Here is a 12,945-nt window from a genome sequence, read left to right as displayed (position 1 = left end):
GAATGCAGATATCACAATCCGAGGAGTAAAGCTAGAGCAAGTGGAATCCTTCATCTACCAGGACAGCAGCATAACATGGGATGGAAGAAGTTCGACCGACATCAAGCTAAGAATAGCCCAAGCGAAGAACGCATTCAAGAAGAAGAGGCAATTACTATGTTCAAAGAACCTAAGGCTGGGAACAAGGAAGCAATTCGTCAAGACTTTGGAGTGGAGAATTGGAACATTGGAAAAGTAAACCAGCGAAGAATAGAAGCATTTGAAACATGGTGCTGGAAGAGAATGGTGAAGATTAAGTGGACAGACAAAGTAAGGAACGAGGAAGTATACAGAAAAGCAGAAGAGGATAGGACCACATGGAGAACTCTACGGCAAAGAAGAAATAGATGGATAGGACCCAAATTGAGGCACAATGCGATTAATCAGTAATTTATTAGAAGGGAAGATTCCAAGACGAAGACCAATATACATGGGCATAGGACAAATTAAGGACGCAAAACAGAGAATGTATCAGGGATTGAGGGAATTGATATTTAATTAAGTAGACTGCAGGGCTGCAGTAAATATATCCTAGGATTGAAATACTGATAATGATGAAAACAAATCTGCGCATTTTCGGGCAATTTTAACACAAACAATGATGACTCAAGAAGGTGATACACCCAAATGCACACTGCCGGTATAGAAGTAAAAGTATTGTTTCGCAATGGATCAAATCCCGGGAAAAAAACTCACCCGCAAAAACTGCCGTTGCCACTATCACGAGCCAAAAAGTCCAGGAGAAAGGTGCCACCACCTCTCGGCAATCCATCGCACTACGGCTGCTGCTGGCATCCCTGATGATGGAAGGGCAGTGTCGCAATTCCCGACAATATCAGCCGAAAAAGAGAAAGAACATTACACGATGAGCATTTTAAGATTTGTAACAAATTGCAAATAAATTAAAAATATAATGAAGACAATAGAGCCAAGTCCTGGTTATGCGCGATTGAGAGGGGCTCAGTAAAAGAACACAAAAGAATTCGGAAAAATGATGAAAAAACGTGAAAATAGCAGTGAATACGAAATTTTAAAAAGTAATTAATAAAGACAAATATTCATTAAAAATAATGGAAAAATTAAGTGAAATAATGCATATGCAATCATACCATTAGATTGCATACTGAATTACTGGGGCTACTAAAAGAAAATTTCACTGGAAACACTTTCACTTTAATATTGTTTGTGGTCGAGGGCAAAAGTCCTGCACCCCACCATATCCCCCGGGGACCAATCTTATTCAGCATGTTATAAATCTGATATTCATCCCATTATATAGTTAAATAAAGATCACTCATCAGAGAAATAAAAGTAATATCAAATTATGCAATACCAACGTTTTTTTCCATAAAGAGTATTTTTAGGTTCTGTATACGGTACGATGCCACCTCAACTGTCACGAATATCATTGAAAGGCAATTACTAACCAATCAAGAAACATTTCAGCAGTCAAAAATTTTTTGTTTCTCAGATAATTAGGAATCACAGTATTCCGGTAATGCATTAATGAGGAAAAAAGTTTCATAAAATCATGAACTAAGTTACAGTTTCTTTCGATCATGGCTTACTATTCTTTCTTCTCAAAGAATTGGTTTTTGAAAGGTTGATGAGGGCAGCTATTCTCACCCTAGACGACTTGCGAGCATACATGAGAAACGACAAGTATCACAAGCCTTAAAACATCACAGGTTCAAGAGCGGTATTGACAGGAGTGAAATAAACATGAAATCTCCTCTGGATTTTTGTATTAATTAGGTTGGGTAGATACGTAGTTGTTTTAACCAAGTTTGTACGTAAATTGGGATTCAATTGCTTTCATTGAGGCGTCCCCTCTTGAGATTGACGATGACTTTCTAAACACCCTCTAGGCACCATGGGATTTCTTTCATGTCACATTCTAATCCCCTCCTCACGGAACACACGGGGAGCAACCGGGGGTGCTGCAGGGGTGTTTCCTCACCATCAATGCCACTCCCGAGTTGTTTCCTCCATGGTTTGTTTCCAAGGGATTTCGGGGGAGAAGGGAAAACTGAAGGATCCTCGATCTTGCTTTGTTGGCTTCTTCAGCTCGAGACTTGGGGGGGTAGGATGTCGCTTTGTTTCCTCTCCTCTAAAGTGGTGGCGAGCCAGTCTGGGGGATTACGGGGGCGGCGGGTACGGAGGGGAGAGGGTGTGTATGCTTGTGTATGTGATTTTTTTCTGCTTCCCGAAACGCTCTCGGATATCACGGTTAACATCAGGGGAGAAGCAGGGGTCGCAGATCACATGAACGATTGCAGGTATATTCCTTTCAGATACTCCGGAAAAGATTTTTAAATCCCTCAACCCTCGAAAGTTTTCCGATATAATTAAGCAGTTTTAAAAAGAAGGTTCCTCACGCAGTAGTAACATGAATGTATTTTTTTCAACCAAGCGATCGCATTAACCATGGCACTAAAGCGTTTGGGAATTAAAAATCAGTCTCCTATGTTTTGGCTAACTTTCTTGAACAAAATTTAATTTTTTTTCTCCTCAATATGCACTCACTGTTTATCCCCTTTTTTAGTTCCATATTTTATTCCGCTATTTTCTTTCAGTTTAACAACTTGATTTTTGTTAACTTAGTAGAGCATTCTAGCCTCTAAAATCCGTTTCAAGTTTCTCCAATAATAAGAGACTTGTTCCATGGATTTTTTGTCTCTGGCGTAACTTTATGGAATTTTAATAACATATTGAAATGAAATGAAATAATTTATTAGTAATTCCACGCACTTTATTTAAAAAACAATCCCAGGTTTCGACATTGAACGTCATCATCAGGCCTGATGATGACGTTCAACGTCGAAAACTGGGATTGTTTTTTTAAATAAAGTGTGTGTAATTACAAAATAAATTATTTCATTTCGATTGTTCCATGGAGTTGAAAATCTAGTTCTAACCGACATTACAAATGTCTCGACATTGCAAATGTATTTTCAAACATCACTCACTGTCACTGATTATGCCAACCAGACCGTATTTACCCTTATCTCGAAGAACTTCTATTTTCTCAGTTCATTTTTCTCTCCCGAGGTCCCTGTTTTTCTCCATGAACACATATTTCACGGTCTCTGGGCTCTGGTCGACTCTTGTCTATTTCATTAGTCATTCACTACATCAGCGATGAAATATTTAGACTGTGCATGTTATCACAGTTCCTCGATTCATTTCTTTTGCTTCCAATCTTTAACTTAATGCAATATTTTCCATCGTATTTCAGACGTAACAGCATTTAATTATCGCTTCTTCGATGTCCCTCTTCGTGTGCTCCCTCACCTCATATGCTTTTTCGGTGTTTATCTTCTCCGTGTTTTTGTAATCTACATCAGCTTCCAATTTCCTCTTCTTACGATGGATTCCCAATCAATAGTTTTAATAACCCCATTTAGAGGATCTTCCCGCCTAGAATTCTTTCTATTTCTACTTTCACCTATACACTCCGTCTCCAGAGAACTTCGCAATTTACGTTATCGCTTCGCCATTTTCCACTGTCACTTCAATTCACTCTTAAGGATCTCACGTCCTATGCCCATGGCTCACATTTATCAACCTCGTCACTTGACTATCTACTTCGCGTTCCGCCTTGAGTCAGCTCTATTATTCAGGAGTAATTCTTCCGCTACTTCTGTAATGTGCTTCATCCTGGTCGAACCATCTTCCGTTGATGCTAGTTTTTTCTTCTCTTTCTTTCGAAGGTCGTGGTAATTCTTTCTCGGATATTTTCACCCCAGATATCTCGTATTCCACGAGGGTACTCCAATGGTAAGTTGTGCCAATTCTTATCTCTTCTCTGGAATAGTTCTCATATTGCTTAATTCTATATTTGCACTTATTCCCGATCAAGATATAGTTCGTTTGGCATCTGGCTCTCGTCTCAGCCTCTTCCAAGGGTAACATGTTTCGATACCCTCTATGAGTATGTTCCCTACTACCTCATTTCCGCTTCAAAACTCCCTTACTCTTTCTATTAAGACGCTATTTTCTGCGTTCAAGCTGCCCTCCGCTTATCCCATATTTGCCTTTTCAAAACTAAGGGCTTAAATCCTTCTTCATCCTCCTATGCGGTTGAAACTCGGCACATACGTTACGCACAAACCTGAAGACCTGTAATGGGGCCTTCCTTCCAATCTGTTTGTAAGGGTCGAACTTCATACTGCCAGCACGATTTCACTCTTCTTACTCATTCTCTCCTCAACATAGTGTCAACTCCTACTAGAGCTTGGCATTCAAATTAAAAGTATGATCAAAAATGGAAGAATAAGACATGCATCTACGGCGTGATGAACTTTCTAGTTGAATACCGGATGAAGAGACTTTAAAACTCACCCCTTAAACAAGGTAGGGAAATAAACTGATGGCCCTCATTTCGCCTTTCATTGACGTCAACTAAAGCTAATGCCGACGCCAGGGTTCTCTCAAACACTGACCACACTGACAATCAAGTGCTTCCATTTACATCATCATGCTTTATCAGTTTTACTGTACAAATGAAGATATGAAATGAGACATTTTGCAAACATGACGCACGAAAGGCCAGCCTGTTTTTCAAATTTTAAGGTTTTAAACGGCAACATCATGTGAGTGAGCGTGACTATATGAAAATTACTGTAGAAGTCAGGATAAAACCCGAGTCATAGACGGAAGCACATTATAATTAGTTAACCAGCGAGTTCGCTGGATTTAAGATGGTTTCCCTTCGGTAAAGACGCCCCCTGTTCTCGTGCCACCACCACAACACCCAGCCTAAATGATTTCTTCCAGTCGCACATCCTGAAGTAGAGACGGTCCCAGAATCAACATTTATATTTTCTATCAGATTTTGCCGTGAGGTAATCATAAATGCATCTCTAATAAACTGGGAAGAAAAATGGAAGTTTATATAGTATACTCTTAATTCAAGAAAAATTCCAGGATTCATTGATTAAATGTGAATACAACAAGTGAAATTCATTTTTGATACAACATTTCTACGCAAGATGAAAATGGTATGACTTCTGTGAGTCGTCCTGCAACAAATGCTGAAGGAAAATTAAAGAGGCTGAGGCTGCATCGCAGGTGATCTAAGTAATACTTTTCAAAGAAATGAACATATTAGCTTACGGAAACACCCCAGGCTAGAGGCCTTGTACTCCTGTTATCTTGTACAGCGAAAATTCACATAGGGAGTTCAAAAATGAATATATCGGGCAGCGATTTATAATGGGCAAAACACGAAAAGACTTGTGGGCATACATTTTGTCTGTATTAATAATATGTCCCTTACAACTCATGTTAACGCGGCTTTGATATTTCCCGTTCAGTTTTCTTTCAGACGACATGCTTAATTCTTAAGTCACAAAATCAGTGACGGATTATCGTAGGATGTATTCTATTTATTATTACATTGATCCTAGAGAAGTGCCACCACAGAAAATTGTTTAGAATCATGCGCGTTGCTCATGGTCCATTAATGTAAGGGAATTCCCTTGAAAACACTAGTTTGTTTGACCAGGAAAAATTGTTTCCGAAATACGGTCATGAATATATGTACTTCCAATTAACCAATCGCTATCACTATTTACTATTAAGCAACAGTTCACCAATATATACAGGGTGCGGCGCTAAAATCCGGACAAATTTAAATTTCCCGTCATTTCGTTGTTCCACTGGAGGTCCCAATGGGCGTTCTTGAAAGCTAGAGGCATCTAGTAAACAGTCATGACCTCAAAATGGAGATGTTAGGTACAAATGTGGAGTACAATCGAAGAGCCGCTATTATCAAAAGTGTTCGCGCTGGACATTATATTACAAAATAGTTCGATTCTTCGTGTTGTACCCCAGATCAACTGTTTACGATACTGTGTCTAAGTATAATGCTTCGGAGAAGTCTGGGGAAGGTTTCGCCAACCCGGCGAGGAAATCTCATTCGAGGAAACGCGTGCGTGTCCGAATTTAAGCGTCGCACCCTGTAGTTCACAAAACACCCCTAAAAATCAGATTAAGAGATGGCGGTGGTGTAATTGATATGTATTCCTCATTGGTATTAAATTTGGAAATTGGTTTTGACTCACAGCGAAGTGTCGACTGACCTTCTCTTCTCGTCAAATGCTATGCAGCGAACCAATCAAAAGCGTTATTCGTAAAACAGGGAAAAAAATATCCCATTTGAGAAAAACTTACTCGGCTCCTAAGTCGAGGGCCTGCTAATTCCTTCCAGTGACCCGCACGACTATTCAGTTCTTTCTGTTTACAACTACGGAGTTATCAGCCGGCATGGAGCGCAAGAAGGAACGTTCACAACCGCGGATGCTGTGACGCCCTCAGTTTGGTGTAGGCCAATACCGATGTCGGCTTTCTTCCTACACCGCTCTTGCCATTCCTCCCTTTCCCTGATTATCCACTTATCTTTAATGATTCCAACGAGGCGAGTTTTTCAACGCCTCACAAATAAACTACCTCTCCGACTACTTCACTATCGCAAAAGTCTTCGACCTTGGGGAAGGAAATATAGAACCGACGCTGAATGCATATTTAACACTGAACTCAATGCTCGTAGCAGAGTTAATAAAAACTCGCACGTAATGTTCACAGAGAATTTACATTAGTTTCAGTGGCTGTTCTGATACACCAACCCGTCTTTTCCATAAATGGCAATCACCTCACTACACATGAATCATAGTTTCGGATCTCCTTCGCCTTCTCCCTTGAGTATTCTAAAGCTATTGTAACAAAATATAGGATACAAGTGCATACTTTTTTCACTTGCATGGCAGTAAGTTTCTTCCCGATTACAACATAATTCATAAGCAAAGCCAAATTTTTTGTTGGTTCACTTTGAGTGTTACTTAATCACTATATCTCACCACCGCGATGTTAATGTTCATCTAAACCAAACGGATAAAATACCAAACATACTCTTCCGTATCGAGAAAGTGAATTCACAAATTCAGCAACACGCCATCTTGTTATTTAACTTCCGGCGCTAATACCTAACTTTTCTCAGCGAAGAACGGCCTTCTTACGAAATAAGAAATACTTACATTGACAAAGCACTAGCCAGATGTCGATATTCTACAAATTTATTTATTTATTTTATTTATTTATCAACTTATTGGGCGAGGTGGGGACTATTAGTCCCTTCTTCCACCTAACCCTACAAAGGGAAGGACAAGAAACAAACACAAGCCCTCAGAATAAATAGTTGCCTGAGATAAGTTGCGGAGAAGGCCAGCCAGACTCCGCTAAGTCATAGAATATTGCATATCAGTTCCGAGTTCCTAGAAAAACGTTACTTAAAGAGAGGACTGGGTTGGGTCCTACATTCCTCATATCATTCCACTATAGTCTATAAAAGTCAAGATTTAAAAAATTATATTATCACGCTAACAAAAAACGCTATTCCACTTTTAGATGCCGTGACCGGATAAAAACTCTTTCATTATGCTCATAAAATTTCTTGGCTGGTGGCTGGATTACCATTCTGAGAGTGAGATTATTCCGGTTCTTCTGGTGGTGCTTATCAAGCACAGTATAAAGTAACTCGGACACCTTGGCGCCTTTCGTTAAGAGAAGGCCGATGCCTCGTTTCTCTCTGCCTTTCCTCCTCTCCCTGACCAAAACTCCATTCGAATTACCTGTACATTCACACGTAAAAATCGCTGCAAATATTTTCAACTGTTTCCAAGCTGCTGCCAAGGAAACTTGTACTATTAGTACTGGGGTTGACCTACCAAATCCCATTTTATATTCATACTTCACATATTTTTCTAAATTTGATTGAGTCCGGAGAAATATTTGTAACAGCCTATTAGGATCTTTCGAGGCGTACCTGGGCTCGTAAAATTTGAATTTCTCCCTTACATTTCTAAGAAATTTGGAGCCATGGGTCGTAAGCAGGAACGAAAAATGTTGATCAGAATAAAGGCTAAAGAAATATTGAATGGAGAACGTGAAGATAATGACACATGCGAAAGTGGACCGGAACAGAGTAGCAGTAGTTTTAGGGGAGGCGACGGACAGCTAAGGCCATTTGCGCCATTAGGGATGGATGGGAAATGAGGAAGGCTGGAGAAAAACCCGGCATTAGCCTACTCTTAGCGAAAGACGCCAAGTGGTCCACAGTTTAACGTCCCATCCGACGGACGGCGTACTCACTCATACTGCTCTTCACAAAGCACCTCAAGTAGGGATCGGGATGCCACTGAAAAATATCTGCCGTCTCCGGAATTCGAACGCGGGCCCTCTCGGTGGGAAGCCAACACGCGGAACAGAGCAAGGAGCAAAAACAGCCAAACATCTCTCGATTTTTCTAAATACGACGAATTTCAAAATCGGTGATTAACTCCCGATTTAATCTCAACTGCACGTTAGCTCAATGTGCTTTGAATATTCTAAGCACGTATTAAATTAGTCCCTTTTCACATGAGTAATGGCATTCACAGCGAGTGAAAAATTCATTCGAGGTGCGACGGGGGAGAATGGAAGAGCAGATGCTGAGCGATCACGGTGCAGTCCGGCACACAGACAAAAGGAATATATGACATAAAACGAGGCATCCAAGAACGGAAAAATCTACAGCGCCGACAAGGACGGGCCCACTCTCTTCCAGGGATATTTCCCTCAAAAAAACTGCACATCCGCCCGATTTGAGATGGCCATCCGCCCTCTCTCATTTTTTCCACCTGTAGACGTCGGATAATCAATGACCCAGCCGTAATAGCACTGGAAAACAAAGGAGAACGCCTCGGTAGAGTGTGCGTGCACTCTCCCGAAAGGAATATAGGGAAAAAAAGGGTGCGACCCACCCTGTCTCCTTCCTCCCCCTCGTGAACACCTTTCACCCCCCCCCCCGCCTTTACTCCTCCCGGTCAGGGGCGGGAATGCCCAGGGAAATAAAAAAAGGAAAGGGGCGAAGATTTTCACCTCAAGGCGCTGGGTGGCAGGCACCGAAGGCGAAGACGCTCTAATGAGAGAGAGTGAAGGAAGGAGCGAGGGGAGAAGAAGAGGAGGAGGGATAGAGAGGCCGCGCAGCTGCGCGGGCTCTATCGCCCCGGTCCATACAGCGTTGCCGAATTTCCACCCGATCCTCGACCGCCACCGCTCTGAGCGGACGGAGGTGAGCGGCGAAGAGGAGTCGAGGAGCGAAGGAAGAAAATAAATTCGTCACACGGTCGGCGTAATCACCTCGGAATGAGGAGGGGAGGGTGTGGGGGAGGGAAGGAGAGAGAGAGAGATAAGACGGCCAGACCCCCCCCCCTATACTCGACCCTTTGAGACACGTGAGGAGGACGAACGACCTTTCCTATGATGTGGACCGCCGCTGTCCGCGGGGGTTGATAATCATTCTACTCCAATTAATGTCACTCACGCTCTGACCGCTGGGTGAATCCCTCACAGTGAAATTTAAATGTTCTCACTACCCTTGGCCAATAAAGAGCGACATGCTAACTTCCCGATGTTCGTTCGTCGGTACACTACTCTTTTCTCTCTCTCTCTGTACCTCGTGCATGAGCAATGGAATTCCGCGTTTGACTGGCACGGATGAGCGGGATTGAGCAAATTCCACCGAGGGCCTTGCACGCCCGACAATTTATAAATCACTTTTACTCACGCCTAATCCAATCGTTTTCTCCCAAATTCACATGGCCTTAAAAACAAAAAGTCCACTTTCTGAACAGCATTTTCCTGGGTATCACCGTAAGAGGTGCCGAAACCGCCGGTAGTGCTTATTATCCGAGTGTTTGTGATCACGCCAGGATTTTTTTTCGGTTGAAATCCATCGGACCCCCTTCATTATACTGTCAGCAACGGATTTCCCAAAATTGGCCCAAACATGGAAAACAAAAAAATCTTTTACAATAGTCACCAATAAATTTACGTCGTGAATTACCACGGAATAATGAATTTGTGTGCTGGATGTTATCCTAAAGAACTAATTGATTCATGGAACCTATAAACACTTCTACAACTAAAAAATAAGTACGCTTAACCACCATACTACCGAACGTTAGGGATAATTTCAATTTGCGTCCAGAGTCTAAGAAAGTTATACACAATTTCGAAACTTACCGCAGATCGTCTTTCTGCCCGCTCAACGTATTGAGCCCGAGGATTATCTATCAGCCGTGAGAATGCAAATTAATGCTCTGGGACCGCCATTCAACCAGCGAGTCACCCAACACAGCGAAGGAATTTCATACTCTATTCACGTTAAAAAATTCCACAGTTGTTCAAATTCTGGTGGTTTCACTGGCAGAACACACGTTACTTAATTTTATCAAATAATTTATTTTACCCATTAAGTTTCCCTCTAAGAAAAGAACTGATATAAAAATCTACTTTCATATTTTTTAACCGACTGTTCTACTGTCACAAATGAAACTTCAACGGGTTGTAATTGGTTCATGCCAAATTAGCCAACTAATATGCGGTTTTGATTATCCTCAAGTCGACGATAACATTATTAAGTACTTTACTGCTTTAAGATATTGCTTGATAAGAATGATTTTTCATAAAAAACATAACCACATCTATATTCACAATGCCTCATCAGACTTTTTCAATAAATTACTGAGGCTTCGTAGGTTGTCTTTTATGCTTTTAACATATATTTCAACCCTATGTAATGCATTTCCATCGGTTTACAGGGCCAGAGCGTTCTCTTTTGTTGATGTGATGTTTGTTCTTTGGTAGAAACATCAACTTTAGCACACTAAACCGTTGGCCATTTAAGTGGATTTTCCATTTCAAATCACATTATTTTTTGTGTCGAAGATGATGATTGCATTACAAACATTAGCACAAAGCCTATTTGCTTATTTCCTCACGGTTCGAAATATAAAATTAAGCACGCATGTGTGAAGGACCAGTAACTGAACAAGTTTAAACTAGGAGAGGCCATAATGGACTCGAATGAATGATATGTATCTGCGTCATGCGGTATTTTTCTCTGGATCGATTATTGACCATTTTCAATTGTTACAACTGCTCTCTGTATACATGGGCCCATGAATTTGAGGCCAAGGAAGAGCCTAGGCCCAAGTGTTTTCCTCGACGCGGACAGGAATTAGTTCCGACGCCCCTAATAAAAGCTGCCACTTCATCCATCACAGCAAGAAAGGGAAGGTTTCCGAGTGACCCTCTCTTACTCGGGCAGCCGCTGACAAGGGTTAGAAAGGAAAAAAAAGGACCTGCGTCACCAAAACCCAAAACATTCATTCCTCTGTCCGGGAGGCTGCTCCCTACACAACCGACCTGTGCCCGTAAACTCTCCCCAACCATCGGGCTGTTGTTGCCTCTGAATCGAGGTAGATGTTCTTCAGGGGGAGCCCAATGCACTCCGCCATGCATAGCTGACACACAGATGGCATCACCGAGCACGGCAGCCAAAAGAGAAGTTCTAAGCGAGGGATTCCAACTAACTACCTCGGCCATGACACACGGCACAAGGACGAGGGATGTGAATTCAGAGGAAACGATACTGCGTGCAACTACCCCTTTCCTGGGCGCACAAGTGAAATTATACGACAAAGATGAATTTAGGCAATACTATGGATGAAAACTTCCCTGTTGTTAAAAAAGCATTTTTAGAGGGTGAATGAAAGCAAAATTCCAGTACTACAATAAATTTTTCATGTGTATTATACATGGAACAGACATCATAAAGTTCAAACCGAAGGTTGGTATGCTGGATTTCACCACGAACACCCCCCTGCTTTGGCACATGAAATTCCCAAATATGAGAAAAAAAATCACACCCCTAGGGTTTCACATGAGGTTTTCCAAACGAATTACTCACGATTATAACCTGGAACCCTCCTATTAGAAGCCGAACGTCAAGCCGATTATCTACTACTACGTCGCACATTCAATTTTATAGATATCCAAGTTTGATCCGCTTATACGGCAGCTCTTCTGGGCATGCCGCACCGGCAGCTGCTTCCACTTGTTAAACCCATTCACCTGCTTCACCCTTCCACTTGTCTCGTCGGTAGGTACACTCGCTATCCGCCTCATTTGCGCACGCAGAGGACAACCCGAAGGCAGGGTTGAACGAAACCCGAATTACGATGTAGATTTAACATCGATGCACCCACTCGAGTGATCCATATCGCATTTCACATTCGATATTCCAGTGTGTCACTCACTGAATTTACCCCGCATTAAATCCAGTCACATAAAATTTTGTAATCTCATCACACATTGCATTCGGATTGTAATTTGCATCTAATTCAAGTTGCACGTTGAATATGCATCGCTAATCAAAAGACAATGAATCTATCCTATTTCTTGGCAGTACAACACAGCATTACGATGTCACAGGAACAGCGCAATCGAAATGTTGCGACATTGAACTCTCTTACCTAAGACCATTCGTCCAAAAGAATAAATCGCCTAAGCTTTTTCCCTACAATTGTTTTTCCACATTGCAATGTTTTTCAAGTTATGATTGTGCTAATCGATCTTTCAAGATTTTTTCGGGATCTTCTAAAAATTTGGATTATTTATTTCTAACAGCTTGATTACAGAGGCCGGAATATACGACTGCTGGACTAAATACAAAGTACCTTACAAGGGCTCGGCTCAGGAAGGGGTCACGAAATGGTTGGCTTGGTGGCAAACACTATAAGCATATATCTGATACATAACACCCGCCTCTTAATACTCGTGCATTCTTTTCATCGTCATAACAAGTTGAGTTTACGAAATTATGCAACCCTTTTCTAGACAAATGACACATTGACTATTTCACTCGATGGCTAAATATTTCCGGTTAAAAATGATTTTCCGCAAGGATGTCTTTTATTATTATTTTTCCTTATTATTTTAAAATAATTTTTGAAAGTTTTTTAACAGGGTTACATATCATATTTTAATATCAAGACTATATGAAATTACTCTCAAAGCTAG

The 12,945-nt window shown here is 41.3% G+C and overlaps 1 protein-coding gene across 2 annotated transcripts in view; it reads right to left on the bottom strand.

Annotated features, from left to right (window-relative positions):
• Positions 1-12,945, bottom strand: part of LOC139687912 (interference hedgehog-like) — a 92,287-nt gene that overhangs the window by 37,397 nt on the left and 41,945 nt on the right. For both annotated transcript variants that reach the window (XM_071585252.1, XM_071585254.1), the window contains exon 2: positions 736-836. In XM_071585252.1, the coding sequence (XP_071441353.1) occupies positions 736-811 (76 nt within the window). In that variant the 5' untranslated portion in view covers positions 812-836. The remainder of the gene's footprint in view (positions 1-735; positions 837-12,945) is intronic.

The sequence above is a fragment of the Hetaerina americana genome, unplaced genomic scaffold (genome assembly GCF_022747635.1).
Source record: "Hetaerina americana unplaced genomic scaffold, ioHetAmer1.1.p SCAF_2, whole genome shotgun sequence".
Lineage (NCBI taxonomy): Eukaryota > Metazoa > Arthropoda > Insecta > Odonata > Calopterygidae > Hetaerina > Hetaerina americana.
The sequence above is the reverse complement of the archived record's forward strand: the minus strand, read 5'-3'. Positions and strand labels throughout refer to the sequence as shown.